An 18,302-nucleotide genomic window follows, 5' to 3' on the forward strand; every position below is an offset into this window, starting at 1 on the left:
ATAGCCTGACTCCAGATGAAAAACTGGTCCTAATACAGAAAGGACCACAAATGTTTTTTGAGACCGCTGCCTTTAAGCATGTGTGTTTACGTGTTTTTCAGATTGAAGTTTTATGTGCTTAAGCATACTAGGTACACTCTGGGTATACCTACGTTACCACGTGGTACAGATTATTGGGAGCAGAATTATACATTGTACACTTTTCACTGATTTTTACTTCAAAGCACCTCTGGACTGGCCCCCTGGACTGAATGCCCACTCAATGTGGCTTGAGTGCATCAGAGAATTTGTTTCAATTTTTGTCTGAAAGGAACCCAGCTCATACAGTCATTGTACCACAGTGCAAATCAAAGCACTGTAAGCAAGGACAATTGGGTCCATTCCTGATCTGAACTAAACATCTCAACTGAGTTTTAAAAAACGCTAATACACCCTCAGAGAGAACTACTTCAGTGACCACTTTGATTTCTTGCACCTCACACTGCCTGGAATCATGCAGTTCAAGAATGCAGCCATGAACAGATGTCTTGATGGCCACCTTTTCTTTCCTGAGCTACTGCAACAGTGGGTGTTGATGAATGTTTTCAGCTAGGGTACCTGTTACTAGTGAGATAATTACAGCAACTCAGAAACAGTGGCTTCTGAACAAAATATTATCATATTCCTTCGACTAAATAAGATAATACAGCACATACAGAGAAAAGCCAAAACAGTAGCCTATAAACACGTATTTTTCTTATCCTGTACTGTATCTCCGCTTGCCACATTTTGTAAATGCTTAAACCCTGCCAGCTACAGCAAATCCTTTGTATCTAACTTGCTGGCAGTTTTTAATTTCATTCATTTCTAACCTAGGGTCTTCCAATCTTAGTTTTGGTATCCACTTTTAGATCTCAGACATTTGAAGAATACACAGTTCTCAGCCAGCTTAGACCAAAAGAAAGAGTATTTATCTCCCAGAAAACTTTATCCATGATTTGCTCCAGAACTACAAATTACATGAATTACATTTTACTAGTTGGTTTCTTTAAATATCTAGTTTGCAACACCACAGTTTAGTTGATGCCCAGATTCATGGATAGAGTGTTTGTTAAAAAAAATAAAATAAAATTAAAAAATCAGGCTCTTTTCATAGGGTAACACTTGCATGAGACACTGAGTGTCTCAAACAGGATGATTGGATGCTGTCCAGACAGTGACAGGAGTCTCTGTTGCAAGGGTCCTTTACAACGGCATCTTCAGCTGGATTGGGCGAGACTCACATGGAATTAATGATTTAAGTGTGTAGATAGCACAACTCTGATATCCAGCTACACCAAATTGTAACTGTAACACAAACTGGAATTTCATCCTTAATATCTCACTTCTGACTTAAATTACATAGCTCATACCACACAGATAACGTAGCATAAACAAAACCACAGGGCAGTACCTACCATACTAATAAAAATGTATTTCGATTCCTGACCAAGTCAACCCATGACTCAAACTAAGAAAACAAAAAAGTTAAGAGTTTAAAGAAAACAGATGAAATCTTATTTAATTCCAGGAATAACTGAAATTATATATATCTCTGTGTGTGTGTATATATATATGTATACGTATATATGTCTCGCTGTGTGTATTTATATAACATACATATAAACCCCTAATAAGTAGCACATCTCAAAAAGTTACCATTGAAGTAGCAGTCAGTTGCTGTTCCACATTTTTTAGAAGATCACTTGTGTTTCTCTTTTGTTTTAAATGATTCTGAAGATGCAGTAATGCTGCCAGCTGAGAGCTGCTGGTGTTAGATGTAGCTGCTAGAAGGATACTCTTCATCATCATAGATGCTGAACAGCTCTGTAAAATTTTTATATCTATTTATTTTCCCGCCCAAAAATAATGTAAATACATATATACTCTATGTTTGTTATAACATATATATATATGTTAAAGAAAAAGTCTCTTGCTTGAAAGGTGAGATGGATTAGCAAAAGCCTGTCTACTATTTATGTTTACTATCTAATGTAAACAGTCTGGCAATAACTTATGAAGGTATCTTAAATATGAATAGTTAGAATTTAATTCTTTGCCTACATTTATCATCTATGTTCTTGCATTTAGTCATCTAAGGTCTACATGGAAAGGTAAATTCATGTGGTCTGAACCTAGCCTTTCAAGTAAGCTGAGTCTTTTCTGCGTTTATGTGCCTTTTACTATATGGCCATCATATCACACATTTTAACAGACTTCCTACAAAGAGCAATATAAAGGGTAAGACTTTATATTCTTTTCTTTCAGTGGACATACCAATCCTGCCCTTTGAACCAATGCTTGCTAAGAGGTAAAGCATCTTTTTTTTTTCTTTTAATGCAACTGTCACATTAAAAAAATACAATTTGGGTTGACCTAATCAAAAATTCCAAAGGGAGGCTTAATATTGACATGAAGTGACATTTAAAACTTTTTCTTTTTTTTTTAAATACAAACCTTTCTCGGCAGGATAGTAACTGAATTAGCAGAATTTTTGGCCCAGTAAAAGACATGACTACTCATGGTTTCGGTGCCTTGATACGCATTCTACTTAGCTTGTTCACTAACAAGTATGAAAGCAAACCATAAATAGTATGGTGTGATGCAGCAGTACAGGAATAAAGGACTGAACCACGAATCCCAGTATTAGCTGTTTTCTGATTTATCAAAAGACCTACCTAGTCCATTCCACCCATGGGTGGAGGTATTTGCAAATCTAAGTGTTGGCACAGAGGCAGGTGCTTATTGCCTGTCATAATTTCCTGCAATTGCCTTGATGTGGCAGGAAGGAAATTAGTATAAGGTGCATTTCTGTATTTCTACAATGGAGATGATGGTGTAGGAAGTATATATTTTTAGTTCCTCAGTAGGGAACATAAACCTTACAGCCATTCCCCATCTTCTCTGTGATGAAGACACATACTTACAGGAATGATACATACACCTTCGAGCCATCTATGGGACCACCTGTGTAGGTGTCGATTTGACAAACTGAATGTAAACCTTTCCTATCTACTTCAAAATAATGAATGAACAAATCCAGAGAAACATTTTTTAAATTATTTGTTAAGGAAGGATGAAACTGTATTTTGTGCTAATGTCTTATCTTAGCTAATCGTACCATAGTAATTTATTCATATTAAAATCTTTTCATGTATGCAATCATCAATGAAAACGTCAAGTCAAACACAACAGACTTGTTAAAGACAGAATTGTTAAAAAGCCACTGATCAAACACTTCGAACTCAGCAAACATATCATGTATTTGAATACCTGTATTACTTGCTAGTTCTTGTATGTATCCATACATTGTGTTCTGTATAACCAATTTTCAGGCTATATGAATAGACATTTTTGCTTATGTAACTTAAAACACCCTTTTTGTACGGGAAAGAAGCACAATACATTAGCTGCATTACCTGATGAAGTGCCAGAAACTGGCTAGTTGAAACTGGATCAAATTGTCGAAAGCATTCAACCATTTCAAAACTAGCAGGAGCCAATACATCAGTAATATTATGGCTGAATCCAATACCCATACACAGTAGCAAAGCTTCACTGGATTGAGAAAGATATTTCTGAGCCAACCTATGTTCCTTCTAGATGATAAAATAAAAAGGTTCATATTAAAATATGTATTAATACTAAATATTTGTTAGATGTATACAGATTATTAGTGTGTTAGAAAAGATAATATTACTTTTTCATGACTAATTTTAATGCTTTTTCTCCTTTTTAAGGCATTTACTTAATGTATGATCAAAATAATGCAAATACAGATTGTTTAGCAGACACCAACATCTGTTATACAACATTAAAATATAAATGTTTTAATAAGATACTTTATCTAATATAAAATGTGTACTTAGCAGAACAGTATTTAAATTCCAGGCAATATAAGCCGTTCAGAACAAAGGAATTTTCTGTCAATTCTCAATACAGTTGTTTCTGTTGACAGTTAACTATATTTAATACAAATAAACCCACAAATCTCTATCTCAGGTATTTACTGACTGTAGTAGAAACACAAACTGTACATTCCCAATTCCTAGTGTGCTTTGAACTGCAATAGTTAACAGACATCAGCTCACCACATGATACAACTTAAATTTTGTAAGAATTTTACAAATGTTTTGTGATAGAAGTTAGTTATTTCTTTGTTCCCTGTCTGCAAAATGTTATGCTCCCTTAGAAAGCCATGTCTGTGAAGCAGAGAGAAAGCCGACTGTTCGTCTTGTCCTGGCTGGTACATGCTTGATCAGTGGGAAACCAGTGAAGGAGAAGTTATTTCTTTCTGGGAGCAACTGGGAAAGCTCAATCAGGAGCTCCCAGCATGTATTGAGGGGCAGGACAGAGATACACAGCAGAGTAGTGATGGGAAGCTGGCTTTTTGGGGGTGTTTTGAAGATTTTTTCCTTTTGTAAGATCAAATTTATGCTACAAACATTTCCATTATCAGTTGAAACAGAACGGATAACATAAGGTGACTATCATTCCATAAAAAGGAAGCACTCAAATTCTAATGTAAGCACATACGCTAATATACCTGTAATTCCTGTATTTTCCTCTTATACTTATCATATGGACATTTATTAGTCAGTAAACTGCTGTCTGTCGCTTCCTGTTCACTGCATTCTGCTGAAGCCAAGAAAGTTTTTGCGATGTCTGATTTAGCTTCTTCCTACTCATCACAGTATAAAAAAAGAAAGAATAATTAGTCATTCCATTAAGTATGGCTGGTTTCACTTCTTTTGTGAATGTCTAGGTGAAAACGGAACTCATATTAAAAGAAATCATCTCACTATATGAATCCCTTGATGGTGAGAGATTTAGCAGTATTATCAGGCATCAAAATTTCTGAATATGTTATGATGACAATATGACTAATAGAAACTAAAAATGCCCCCCATACAACCTCTAAGATTTTGATTTTCTGACATTTGTCCCCAGTTAATTTCTTCTGAACACTTCAATTCATCACTGAATTTATAATGACTCAATCAGCTTTCCTTTTCTTACACGGTGTTCTTACTACAACACAAAAGGAACTTACAAGTCTGAGCTTTTAATCCACAAGTCATTACTTCTTGTTTGCATGGATTCAGAGACCAACCAACCTAGCCCTTTAAGGCACTCAAGGAATTTTTTTTTCTCTCTCTTTTGAAAATATTGTAATTAGCACATCTCAGGAATGAATCAAAAAATTATCTACATGAGGTTGGCATGTAGGCAGAAGCATTTTTCTGATATTACTTGGTTCAGTATACATACTTATTATGGCTTGCATGCAATATGTAAAACCTAGCTCTAAATAAAGAGTAGTATTATACAAGTGTATACAGAAAAAAATATTGTGGCAGACAAACTTTACACACAGGAACAAATTTAAATGGAGAAAAGAATGCATACCATAACATTTGGCTTCCAGTAAATCTCTGAATGTACAGGATCAACATCAATGGCAAGTAAATGAAGAGTTTTTCCAGTGAGATATAGGCATTTGGATTTTATGTCAGGACAGCCTTTACAAAGATTCTGTACGTTTGCTAACTGAGCCAGTATAATATGACCCACAGTGCATTCCATATGCTTCCAATCCTGGTAAAATACGTATTTATGTTTATTTGCTCATATATACCTACTTATACATACTTTAAAAAAAAAATGTAACACATATTTACATACAAACACATTTGGTAAATGTGATTACGCTTTCAACTACAAACAAACTGTCTTTAATAGATACACGAATTCATTAACAATTGACTAAAAAAAGTACACGGTAACATCCATAAGCAAACAACAATCAGCGCTGAGGAAAACATGGGATAAGGGTAGGGTACTGCAGAGAACAGCGAGGATACTGCGCTTTCCTGTAATAGCATTTCCTACTGTCATTGTCAGAGACAGAATAACGGGCAAGAATTACTGCTCTGTGCCAGTGGGGCATGTCTTACGTTCTTATTCATCAGACCAGTTAGGCAGTTCTGGTTAAAACCAACTGTTTTAAAAAGAAGAGACAATAATGCAAACAAAACCCCACCAATTATAAAGCCGCAATTAATTTCCATGCTACTCTCAGTGGTTTTTAAGTCTCTGCATTTGAGAAACAAAATCTTGCTGAGAAAACAAAACAAACAAACAAACAAAAAAACCAATAAACCATCCCCAAGACAAAACCCACACACTTGAACTTTCTTTGCTGCTAAACTACATGAATGATCTGGAGACCCATTTCCTCAGTAGTGGAAGAAGTTCTGCTATGGAAAACACCCCTGGAAAACTTTGTTATACCTTTTAAATGCAATTCATAGGACTACATATTTTATATTACCTGTTCTGTTGCATCATCTTCAGTAGCTCCCCTGATGAATGCCTCCACAATTTTATGAGACGATGCTTCTCCCACTCTTTTAAGCTTTTTCTCAGTAATAACAAGATGAAAAATATCCAAAAGAATTTCTACAAGATTTATTTTCCTGTTAGCTAGTTGCCTCATTAATGGGATACTAATATTTGTAGTCTGAAATACAAAAGGAAAATAGAATTCTAGTTTCAAATATTTTTGCAAATTTACCTGGTAAGAAGTTAGAATGTTGTATTTCTTTTAACTAAAGAAGCAAATATTTTAACAATATCACCTCAATAGATCAGAGATATTGCTACGAAGATATTTAAGTAATCTAAAAGACAAACTTCAATGTCAAATATATTACAAAGCAATCAAAGTAGCTGCATAGAAAAAAGAGCAGTTGGGTTTTTGCTTTTCACGTTTTATCTACCCGGTACAATTATCTAATTCCAAAGGAGTTACAAGTGTGTACATAAAATGAGAATTTTAATATTAATGGTCTTGATACCTGCACAAAAATACTTGCTCTTTAAAAAAGGCAAAGCAGAAAAAAAAGCTGGATGCAAGAGTATAATAGTGGTACACACTAGCAAAGCGGGCTGCAGGCTTTCATTACCCAAAATACACTACTTTGAAGACAGGCTTTCTTTATTTACATAATGTTCCGTGTAACCCTTTTTTTCTCCTGACAAATAAACACTCTACTGTGGAGAATTTTAAACTTGTGAGGTATTTAGAGAATCAAAAATATCTCCAAGTTTAGACTTTTTCTTTTGTAGTTATTAGATAAATTTCAGAATTAAATAAAATTGACAAAGACCAAACAAATCCTCTCATTTCTGCTTCTCTTCTTCCCTTTTTAAATGGTAAATTCTTTTGGCGTGCAATCTTTCCTTCTATATTCAAACAATTCCTATCACTACAGGAAGATAATCTCATTTGGGCCTTCCAGGAATTATCCAAGAATGAGTGAATAGTAAAAATAAATTAGATTTCTTTTCCATGAGTAGAAATATATATCTCCATATATATATATCCATACCTCATTAACTGCAAATAAGCTACAAACATTATGAAACACTTCCTCTGTTTTGGACACTGCCCTCTGAGCTAAGTCATAAGCATTTAGATAGTGACTATGTTTTTCTTCTGTGTTTCTTTCCTGCTTGGCAATCATCCTGAAAAAAAAACAACCATAAAGCCAAAGGAATTAACGTAAGAAAGTGTTTATTTTTATGGTATCAACACTATTGAACATATATAATAAAATAATTAGATTAATAGATTAAATAGATTCATTAATAGATAAAATAGATTCAATTTGTACATGTGTTTTCTAAACGTTCAGATAGGAAAAGTGAAAGTTCATATATTATTTTTTCAAGGTCTTATTCTTGGAACTGTACTGCTGCAATGCAAGAAGATGCCAAGACACAAAGAGAAGAAAGGCAGATAATATTCTAGAGTATGTATTCACCAGGAACAAAATGGCAGAATAGCCAATATCTCAGTCATTCTAAGGGCACATCGTGGAAACAGCTGGGAGTCAAGGCATACCGTGTTTTGCACTTTTGCTATTACACCAATTTCCAGAGAACCATTTCAACAGTAAGAATTGTGAAAGCCTATAAATACTTGAGAATGATCGGTGTGGCTGCCAAAATGCCATTATAAATGGGAAGACAAAAAGCTGAATTAGAGACCTTGATACTTTCCTTTGACCTCAAAAACAGTACAAAAATCACTAGTACCATGTAAGATTAACTCTGCCTTCAGTGAAAAGAATTTTTGATTCTACAGCATTTTTCTGAATACAGAACACATCAAGAATGCAAATAGATGTGTAACACCAAGATATAAAATCTGACAATACTACCTGCTCTTTTCCATCTTTAATCAGACTATAAAAATGTAAACAATACATTTCGTGGACTAGTTAAATAAAATTTTTTATCAGAGGTATAATCTTACCTGTGAATATTTGCACATTCTAGCAGTAGCTCAGCGCTGCAGTTTTTACACCCATAATGAAAGAAGTCCTTCTCAATTTGGACTAATTTATTGTAAGATTCCTGTAGCATATGCGGCAACTGACAAGACTCAGCATTAATCGTCATACAATCTTGGGCAAAATGTATCTGAATAAGTGTTTTCCTAGCAATAAAAATTAAGTACAAGATAGCAGTCAGAAAGCACAGGCTGTGTTTGAAAACAGACATAGTTCTCTCTGCTCTCCCTTAAATTATAAATCTAGAAAAACCTTCTTCATTCTTTAAGTCTGTGGTCTACAAATTATAGTAGGTCCTGAAAAGAATCAAAGTATTATATTTTCAGGTTAGAATTGAGGTGTCACTTGTTCCGTGTATCTAATTATTCTAACTGCCCAGGCCTAATCAGTCTTCGAAATACAGTTGAACTGAGAAGACTATATTAGTCTTCCCTTTCTAATCCAAAAGTTTCACATTTCTGGAAAGAGAAGGAAGTGTAAATGTTATATACTTCTCTCCTTTTGCCAACACATTTTAAGCTCTCTGTGCTTGGATTTCAATGTAAGCAAAATCATTGTTTAGTTTCACCATAAAAAGACTACTTTGATCACGGTGAGGAGCGAAGTAGGTCAATACTGCAGACTACAGTAGTGTTGTGGGAATATCTGTGCTCAAACAGATACCTCTGCATAGGCAAATGGATCTTGCTCTTTTGGGTAACCTACACAACGAACTATGCACAATAGGTTGTGGTATCTGAACTAGCTTACTAACTTAACAGGTAGCAGAGCTACATATAAGAATGAAGAAATTGGAAAGGAAATTTAAATTTTAAAAAAAGAATAAACATAAATTACATAGAAGAAAAGTATTTGAGAATCCACAGAATGCACCATACTAAAATGAAGTTGAATGGTAAAAATCACCATATATTTGCAATGTAACTGCATAGTAAAGGCTGGGCATATTTTCATGAAAAAACAGCTACCTGGCTTCAAGGGATGCAATTATAAAACGCAACTCCAATTGTCTGTTAGGTCTCTTCTGTAAAGTAGATCTGAGCACATTTACAGTATGTTCCAGTATCTCACAAGCCTGCAGATAACATCAGAAATGTCATACTTCTCTATTAAATGTCTGTGTATAATATTAAACATTAATTTAGAAAGCTTAAATTTGGTGCAGAACATGTTAAGTGTCTTTCCCTGATATTGCCCAAGATGACTGATTCTTGACAACTGTATATAAGTCTAGAATGTATGAGTTACAATCATATTCAGGTATATTTATATGATTAAATGAACGAAGCACATACACACAAGGAGAGAAGATGGAGCCAGACTCATCTGAGAGGTACATAGCAAAAGAACGAGGAACAACAGACCCAACGGGGAAAAAGGGGAATTCTAAACAGATGTTCCAGTGTTTGGCCACCCTCAAAGTCACTTTTTTTGGGGGGTAACAAGGGCCCAGACAGGTTGTGGAATCTCCATTCTTGGAGATACTTGAAAAGTGGCCGCATATGGTCCAGAGCAACTTGATTCCAACAATAAGGTCAGATTTCACTTCAAAATTGCCCCTGCTTTGCCTGGGGTTAGACCAGATGACCTCTAACCTAAACAGTCATTTGATTCTGTATTTCACAAGCATCCTCTTAGAGGCAGATTCCTGCATCCTTACTTAAACTGACTAGCATATTAATCCACAAGTAAACCTTACACTATTATAGTTTTGCCACCTGGGGATGTAAAAGAAGTCCCCAACTAATAGTTTTGAATGAAAAAGCCCTTAGATGATACTCAAAACCTCATCTACAGATTCATCCTTATTAAAAAATCTTGCTGCTGCATTCATGTTGGTCAGGCGTGTGGAGGAAAACAAAAAAAACACCTCACACATTTCATTAATAGCTATACTGGCAAAAGCTTTGTGAATACTCTCATTGGTAACCAGGTATTTTGTCCTTCAATGATTGTAAATGTGAGTTCAGCCCAAATCAAAATAATCCCTCTATACAAAACAGACTCGTACAGATTATCAATAAAGGACAGATCATCACAGATGCAACAAGGTTGTATTTAGGATGAAACTCATGAAAGTTAAGGATTGAACAGTAAATGGATATTTTAATGTTAAGGGTCAAATAGGAAAAGGTTTTTAATCAATATATATATCATACTTACAATAGTATCTTTCAGAATCTAGAAATAAGGTTTGTAAAACTATTTGAAATACTTGGAAGTGCATACTAGGAAATAATATTGGAAGTTATAATCTTTATTAAATATGGAAAATAAACACATCAATGTTAACAGAATTGTCTGAGTACAAAAGCATTCTAACCAAGAGAATCAGATCTCTGGGATTTAGTTACACATACTAGATTACAATTGCTCTTATTTCAATAGAAGGATATACAGGTTATCATAAAAACATCTTATCATAAAAACATTCCAAACTTCTGTGGGTAAAATCTCATTCCTACTGGCCTGCATCTGTTTGGAATCTGTAATTACTGTTTGTTGAATGCACAACAGAGAAAACAACATTAACTGCATTTAACGCCTATTTTTGCTTTTATTGAAATGCAAAGGCTGTAACATTTCTCTTCACTGAAAGAGAGACACCATTGCTGCAAAAAAACCAACGACCAAACCCAAAAAATTTCCTTACCATACTCTGTTTTCCTTCCTGCTCTTCCTCTAAAACTGCTTCTATTAGACTAAGAGTACTGTTGTACCAAAACTGTTCATTTCCTCCTAGAAGCTGTGCTTTCTCAAGGAGTGCTTTAGCTTGTCCGTGGTTTCTTTCCAGGTTAGCCAATACAGCAAGCAAGTACAAGCACCTTGACACATCATACAGGGCCCTCAATTCCTAGGAAGAAAGATATGTGACCTATATACAAAAGGTCCACTGCTGCTATTCATATTTACTTCTATTCATATTTTAGATTAAACTTATGAATAGACACAGAAATAAGAAGCAAATGGTATTTCCTCAATTATCTGTAGAATTTCCTAGTTACTCCTTATATTACTTCGTTTTTTTCAAAAACATAAAGTGTCTACTTCATATCAAGAACTTCAAATCTTTAAATATACTTTATATTTCTTTATGTTCCTATATCTTCCACCCCACAAGTTAAATAAGCTATTTTTCTGCTATTATTTAGTATGCATATATCTGCTGTCATTTGTCAGTATCTGATGAAGAAATGTGGTGATGAAAAATTTTTTAGTGAACTGGGATCTAGATACACTAGAGCTCCAGTAAATTTACAATGCTACTTTATGCTAGTTATAAACTATACACTAATAGTATACAAGAGACAAATACAGTGTACAGTATAGATAGTATACTAGCATACAGACATACAAGGTACTAGTAAGTAATTATATAATTAAAATTATTGTCCTCCCTAATGTCTTTTGAACTTTTCCCAATGTACAATACTAAATTTAATTAGAGACATATATTATTAATTAAAATATTATTCACATATTATTCTTGAAAGTATTCATGATTCATGCTAAATATACATACGCAGTTTTTACTTACATGAGAAAAATTATTATGTGGAATAACAGGATAACAATTACTTTTTTTTTAAAGCAAAGGATTTATTGCAATAGTTATGTTTCAGTAACTGTATAACCAAGAAAAGAGCTATAATCGAGAACGGCAGATATAGGAAGAATATCTTTAATGTAAACCCCTCATAATAATGAGACAGTGTGGATTTGTTTGGTGGAACATCAGGACATTTACTTCAAATCTGCCAGAAATCTAAGTCATAATTTCAGTGTAAGTGGCTGTTTATCAAAACACAGTTAGCAGTAAAACCATAATGAAATTTAAAATCATATAACTAGACTTTCAAATGATCAAAATGTTGAGAGGATGGAGCTAAATGGTCTCTCTTGAACTCTCTCTTGAACGTTCCTAAACTATTTTAGCAAACAAGGTTTGGATATCCATACATCTTCCAAGGTCACTGCAAAGCAGGCAGAGGTGCTGACACTACTTCGAATTGAAATAATCTTAAGTCCAACTTTGTGGGAACTGTCTGAAGTGCCATATATTTAAAAGTATGCCTTATATATGTTGAAACTCAAATGACAAAGGTTTAGGGTGGGGAAGGTTTGGTTTTTCAATTTGATTATTATTATGAGGAACGACTGCATCAAAATGAACATTTTTTCCTACATGTTTTATTATTTTTTCCTTTTCTATTTAATTTCTGATGTACCTGAGCTGCAGCATGGGCCTCTGAAAGCAGAAGTCTTGCTGGTTGGTACAAGCCTAGCTGAATTAGTACTTCAGCTTTTTCTATCCACAAGTAAGGGAAAGAAAGTGCACTCAGTCCTTTTCCTGTTACCGCGTTTAACTCAAAAACCTGAAAAATAACAAAATACTACACCTTCATAAATTTCAAAACTAAACTAGATGCAGTACAAATTCTTATTAACTATCATATTAAATCCTTGATATATCCCACAATCCAGCTCTACCTTCTAACTTTGAAATTCAACCTTATATTACAGGGAAAACAGGTTTACTGTGAGATTTGGATTTTATAATCCTCAAAAGGCATTCAACTAATAAGTATATACTATCAAAACTAATTTTAGAACAGATTAACTACTTCAGTTCTGCTACTGTCACAAAGAAGTTGATTCTTGGTAATAACTAAAACAAAGAGAAAAACTATTTGCAAGAGCTAAAAGAGGTGACTTGAGAGGGATTAGTAATTAGAAAAAAAGATATTTTACATGCACAAGAATGGAAAAATATACAAAGAGAGCAAAACGATGTGATGCAAACAGGGACAGAATTGCCATAATAAAGAGGAAAGTGGAGGTAATCTTTAAGAATATCAGTAAGGCAATTATGTTCCTAAAGAAGAGACAGAAAAGACATAGCGGAAATATTTGGATGCCTTTAAAACAATGTATAAGAGGGAGCAAAACAGTATGCAGTGATGTAATGGAGAGAGGAAGAAGAGAAAACTGAGACCAACAGCAAATACAATGTCTTTTTTGCATCTCAGTCTTTTCCATTGATTTGCATTAGTCCTGAATTCCATTTGTAGAAAATTAGTTTTACTTTGTAGGAATACAGATTCTATTCTTGTTGTTCCATAGTACAAATAATATGACAGGCAAACCCAGCTCACATTCAGCTGATGCCTGCTAGCAGTATTTAAGTAGTATGCATTTTTAATTATTTTTTTGTGTTCATATATTTCTCAAGTATAAAATTATTTTAAAACAAACTAGCAAGTATATTAAAATAAAAAGTGAAGAGTAATTTATTAAAGAAACTGGAGTAGAAATAAAAACCTTTACACTTGAAGTAAGGATATTCTCATCCCTAGTACCATTCAGCTGAGTATTTTCAAAAAATGTTTTTCTTTCTTCTGTCTTACTATGTACTTTTTCTTTTCTCAGTGTAATCTCTTGCCTACACCTAAATCACAAGAAAGAAAAAGTAAATCCAAGTATATTTTAAAAGTATTTCATAATGAAGTATTAGTGTGTTAGGCATCTTCACCATACACTCACTCTGTGGATAGATACAAAACAATGACACACAGAATTTTAGGGCAAAGCTAATATACCAAATTTGTGTTAAGAGATCATGTTTTTTTTAATATTTATTTCCCCCAACAACACTTACTAACTGTAGGGAAAAAACCCCGACTAAATACAGCCTCTGTAGTGAAAATACATACATTGCTTGTTCTAATTCACTAATGTATCGTTCTCCAGCAGCTTTCTCATGATACAAAGATGCCTGACTCAGTTTTAGGTCTGAACATATGACAGCAATTCTAAGAAAAAAAAGAAGAAATGTTTAAGAAACAGAGTCTTTCATATGTTGCTTCATATAGACACATTATATATAAAGAGCATACATTCCACATTTGTCAATCCTACCTTCTTGTGTCTTGATTAATATTGGCAATAACAAAAATTTTAAATAAAAAAAAAGGGGGGGGGGAAATGTGGTAGTTGAAATTACCCATTGATAGAGGTCATAGAATAATAGAATGGTTTGAGTTGGAAGATCATCTAGTCCAACACCCCTGCCATGGGCAGGGACATCTTTCACTAGATCAGGTTGCTCAAAGCCCCATCCAACTGATCTTGAACACTTCCAGGGTTGGGGCATCCACCAGTATCCCCAGTCCATCCATCAAAACCATCTCTCTCCAATTTAGCAGTAAAAATGATGTGGTAAAAGTAAGAAAATATTTATCATATGGTCTCATTACAGCATGCGAAGAACCCCATACATGTGTATGTGCTAACCTACTTTTCTGTATTGAGTAAAGAACAATATATTCGTGTACGCCTATCCGATCATATACAAAAATCAGGTCATAGAGATAAATAAAATACCATGAAATAAAAACAAATCTTGAGGAGTCAACAAAAAAAAATTGTCTGGCAAAGCTTGGCTGCAAATCAATTTCCTATTAGTAAATCACTTTTAGTCTTGTAAGACAGTAACTCAGTAATCAATTGCCAATCCAGATAAACACACATACTTTTGTATAATGAATATTTATCTATTCTGTTATGTGGGATCAGTTTCAGGCATTTTAAAAATATATTATGTGGCATTTCACAAACTATCGGGAATTAAGCAAACAATTATTGCTTATAATTGTTAATTATTAAGCAAACATTATGCAATACATTTCAAAAAAGCACAATTAAATGTTTTAACTAAAACAGCAATAATTTGCCATTGTATGCATATTAAATATTTTTAATCATAATTAATCATCCATGAAAATAACAGAATTTTGGTCACAAAGGCTAATCTCTATAAAAGAGAATACGCTTATTTGGGATATTTATTTCGGTTCTTAAGCTAAAGACAATATATTTTTGATGCAAGACAGGAGTCTGCCTTTTGAATACTTAAAAGATAATAGTTTTATTGATTTTTTTTTTTTTGACTTTGCTTTTTTCCGTTAGGTGACAATAAGTATTACAAAAATTATTCACATGAAAGTGGCTTGAGTTCATAAACTTGTACCTCTTTCCTCATGGAGACCATGTTTAGTAACAGATCAACTCAGTGGCTTTAATTCCACAAGAAAGCCAATTCATCAAAACTCTATTAAAATATATAAAAAAGGATTGAAATGAAATTAAAAAACATTACAAATATAAAACAATAAGTCACAAAAACCCTTGTTGCTATTTAGTGAAATACTAATGGATGGACCACTCCATTCAGTCTCTCTTTTATTTAAAATAAATTAAGGATACAAACCGAAGGTGATAGAGATCAGACAGACTTCTACATTCCACAACTTCATTAGCAATAACTTCAGCTAGCTGAAAGATGGGAAGAATCAAGTGGGGGCAAAAAATTTTCTGTAGCTCTTTAGATAAAAGGTCCATAAAATACAAAGTGCAAGTCTGAAAAGAAATTTTTTTTTTTATTCAATCAGTATAAACATAATTTCATAGAGAATAAATCTAAAATTAATGATTACATCTTCAGTTCCAAACTTTACTAAAAAAAAAAAAAAAAATTAAACAAACTTTCAAGGTTAAAGAGCAGCTAGGTACACAGCCAGTAAATTTATTCTGAAAGTTTAAGTTCATTTCAGAATGCAGAGGATAGACTGACACTTTCTGAAGTATTAATGAATACTATGACAAGGAAGTATTTCTGACAGCTGTCTGAACATACTCTTTATCACACAGACAGAAAAACTAAAATGCAACATAGTTTTCTGCTACTCATTTTTTTCCTAACTAATAAATATTCTAGAATTTTGAGGACTATACTTACAGGTCTTGGGAAATTATCCCAGTTAATACCGTAACTATTTGATTGCTGTTTAAAAATATCTCTGATTTCATTGGGACAGTCATAATGAGCCCATTCTTCCACATTTGCTGGTAAGGTATCAAATGATCCTTTCCCTTTAGCCTTCTCTTTCACAACAGAAACTTCAACCTATAATAAAAAATAAGGACATTTATGAGGCCAAATTAACATTCTTGTTGGTATTAAATACTCAGCTAACGACAAAAACCCCACTTATCTGCTTAATATCCTTTGAATTTTGTCTTTTTTTTTGACCTCTAGACTGTGGGTTTTACAAAAGAGCAGTATTTTGACCAATGCAACAAACAAAAGAAAAGTATCTGTGAACTTATGACCTGTCAAGTCCATGCGATCAAGAGTGATGGTATGATATACAGACTCACAGAGAAATTCTTCACAGGTTATGAGAGTCTTTACAGGAAAGCATCTGAACTATTTAATAAATGAGCCCAGGGAAACATCTCTTAGAAAGAGATGATTGGTTTAATTTCTCAGGAAAGAGGTTCTTACTTGTTTCTCTTTCTTCTTGTCCTTCTTTTTTTTAGGAGCAATTATTGAATGTAGCCTCTGAGGAGCTGTAAGTTGTGAAGACTTGGGTAATACTTTTGTAATAGGTCCTGATGCTGACAACGATACCTAGATAATAAAATAATTACAGTTAATTATTTTCAATTTTCGATAATAGTCAATTTCTAGTAATAATGATTATTCACTGTAAGTCACTATCTACAGCTATTAACAATTGTCACATACCATGTTATATTTGTGTAAGAGCTTTCTTCAGAAAACTAAAATTTCAAAGACTCCTAGATGCTCGCATTATTTGTACAAATATTTAGGATGATCATGACAATGCACTTAAGCAGCTGAACTGTCAAAAGATGACATCATCCCTGTGATAAATACTACTGCTACTTTTTTAACCTATATGGTTGCAAATTCAATTCTTTTTTTTAAACCACTAGTCTAAACTGCTTAATCTTCTACAAGGGCTGAATTTCATATCAAAGTAATCTGGAAGACTGCAAAAAGCCACTCTGTTCTCCTTCTGGATTAGTCTTCTATAATGCTACTATTGAATGTTATATAAAAGAAGTTTCTAAATATTTAAGCATATGAAAGCATCCACTGAAAATTTCTCTGTGCATGCAATAGCACAGCTTCTGATCTTACCTAAAATAAAAAAAAACATTAATTTGAGAAGATTAATATATTTTGCTGGAGGGATCAAGAGTAGAACACAAAATATGAACAAAAAATAATGCTGGACGCTGCACAACTTGTGAAAATTTCAAATTAAAGGTAACACATGTCTTTAAAAAAAGTCACGGGCAGCTGATTTGGCTTGGATTCTTCAGGTTTTCAGAGAACATTTTAATATCTTCTACTGAGTTACTTATGGAGTCCTAACACTTGAGAGCCTGCTTTAGAAATGGACATCTGCAGTCAACTCTGCTTTACTTTGTACTCCAAAACAAGGTTAAGTTGTCCTATAGTACTTTCATTCCTTTAATGGCACATGGTTATTCTTTTTCTCAGAGTACTGTTCAGCTGTAAATATGAGATCTTAGAATTACTGTCATTGTCCTATAACTGGCACTGACAGCTGCATTAACTCTTAAATTTTTAAATTTTAATAGTCTATTCAAACAGTAATACTCCTTTCAGATATTTTTTTTCTCTAGTAAGACACTAAGACAGTCAAGTTCAGGATATTAAAAATTATGCTTATGTAAAATCTGAAAATATCAATATTCAATTTTTATTTTTCAAATTCCTGTCTTCCATCAAATGTTAGAGTCTAAACTGATTTCACAATGAAAACTTGATCATAATTACTACAGGAGTAACAAATTGCAGGCTTTTACAGCTAATTGGAATAAAATTATGCACAAGCTATAGCTTGCAGATCTAGTTGATATGTCCCATCTACAGCACTACGATTGTTTCTGTAATGATTTGTGGCATTACTATTATCAAGTATAGATTTAGTCCCTTCAAAGATTTACTCATATTTAATATATAATTGTTCTCCTATGATTTTTGCTATGACTTTCAAGACATTTAAATTAGGCATTCATATCAAT

The 18,302-nt window shown here is 33.4% G+C and overlaps 1 protein-coding gene across 1 annotated transcript in view; it reads right to left on the reverse strand.

Moving 5' to 3' along the window:
• Window positions 1–18,302, reverse strand: part of CFAP46 (cilia and flagella associated protein 46) — an 82,191-nt gene that overhangs the window by 13,170 nt on the left and 50,719 nt on the right. The window contains exons 30-40 of the mRNA XM_059821386.1: window positions 16,206–16,344; window positions 15,649–15,760; window positions 14,093–14,191; window positions 13,794–13,827; window positions 12,608–12,754; window positions 11,032–11,232; window positions 7,413–7,541; window positions 6,353–6,541; window positions 5,428–5,568; window positions 3,438–3,617; window positions 1,678–1,845 (exon numbers count right to left, since the gene is read on the reverse strand). Of these exons, the coding sequence (XP_059677369.1) occupies window positions 1,678–1,845; window positions 3,438–3,617; window positions 5,428–5,568; window positions 6,353–6,541; window positions 7,413–7,541; window positions 11,032–11,232; window positions 12,608–12,754; window positions 13,794–13,827; window positions 14,093–14,191; window positions 15,649–15,760; window positions 16,206–16,344 (1,539 nt within the window). The remainder of the gene's footprint in view (window positions 1–1,677; window positions 1,846–3,437; window positions 3,618–5,427; window positions 5,569–6,352; window positions 6,542–7,412; window positions 7,542–11,031; window positions 11,233–12,607; window positions 12,755–13,793; window positions 13,828–14,092; window positions 14,192–15,648; window positions 15,761–16,205; window positions 16,345–18,302) is intronic.

Source organism: Gavia stellata, chromosome 9, assembly GCF_030936135.1.
Source record: "Gavia stellata isolate bGavSte3 chromosome 9, bGavSte3.hap2, whole genome shotgun sequence".
Taxonomy (NCBI): Eukaryota; Metazoa; Chordata; class Aves; order Gaviiformes; family Gaviidae; genus Gavia; species Gavia stellata.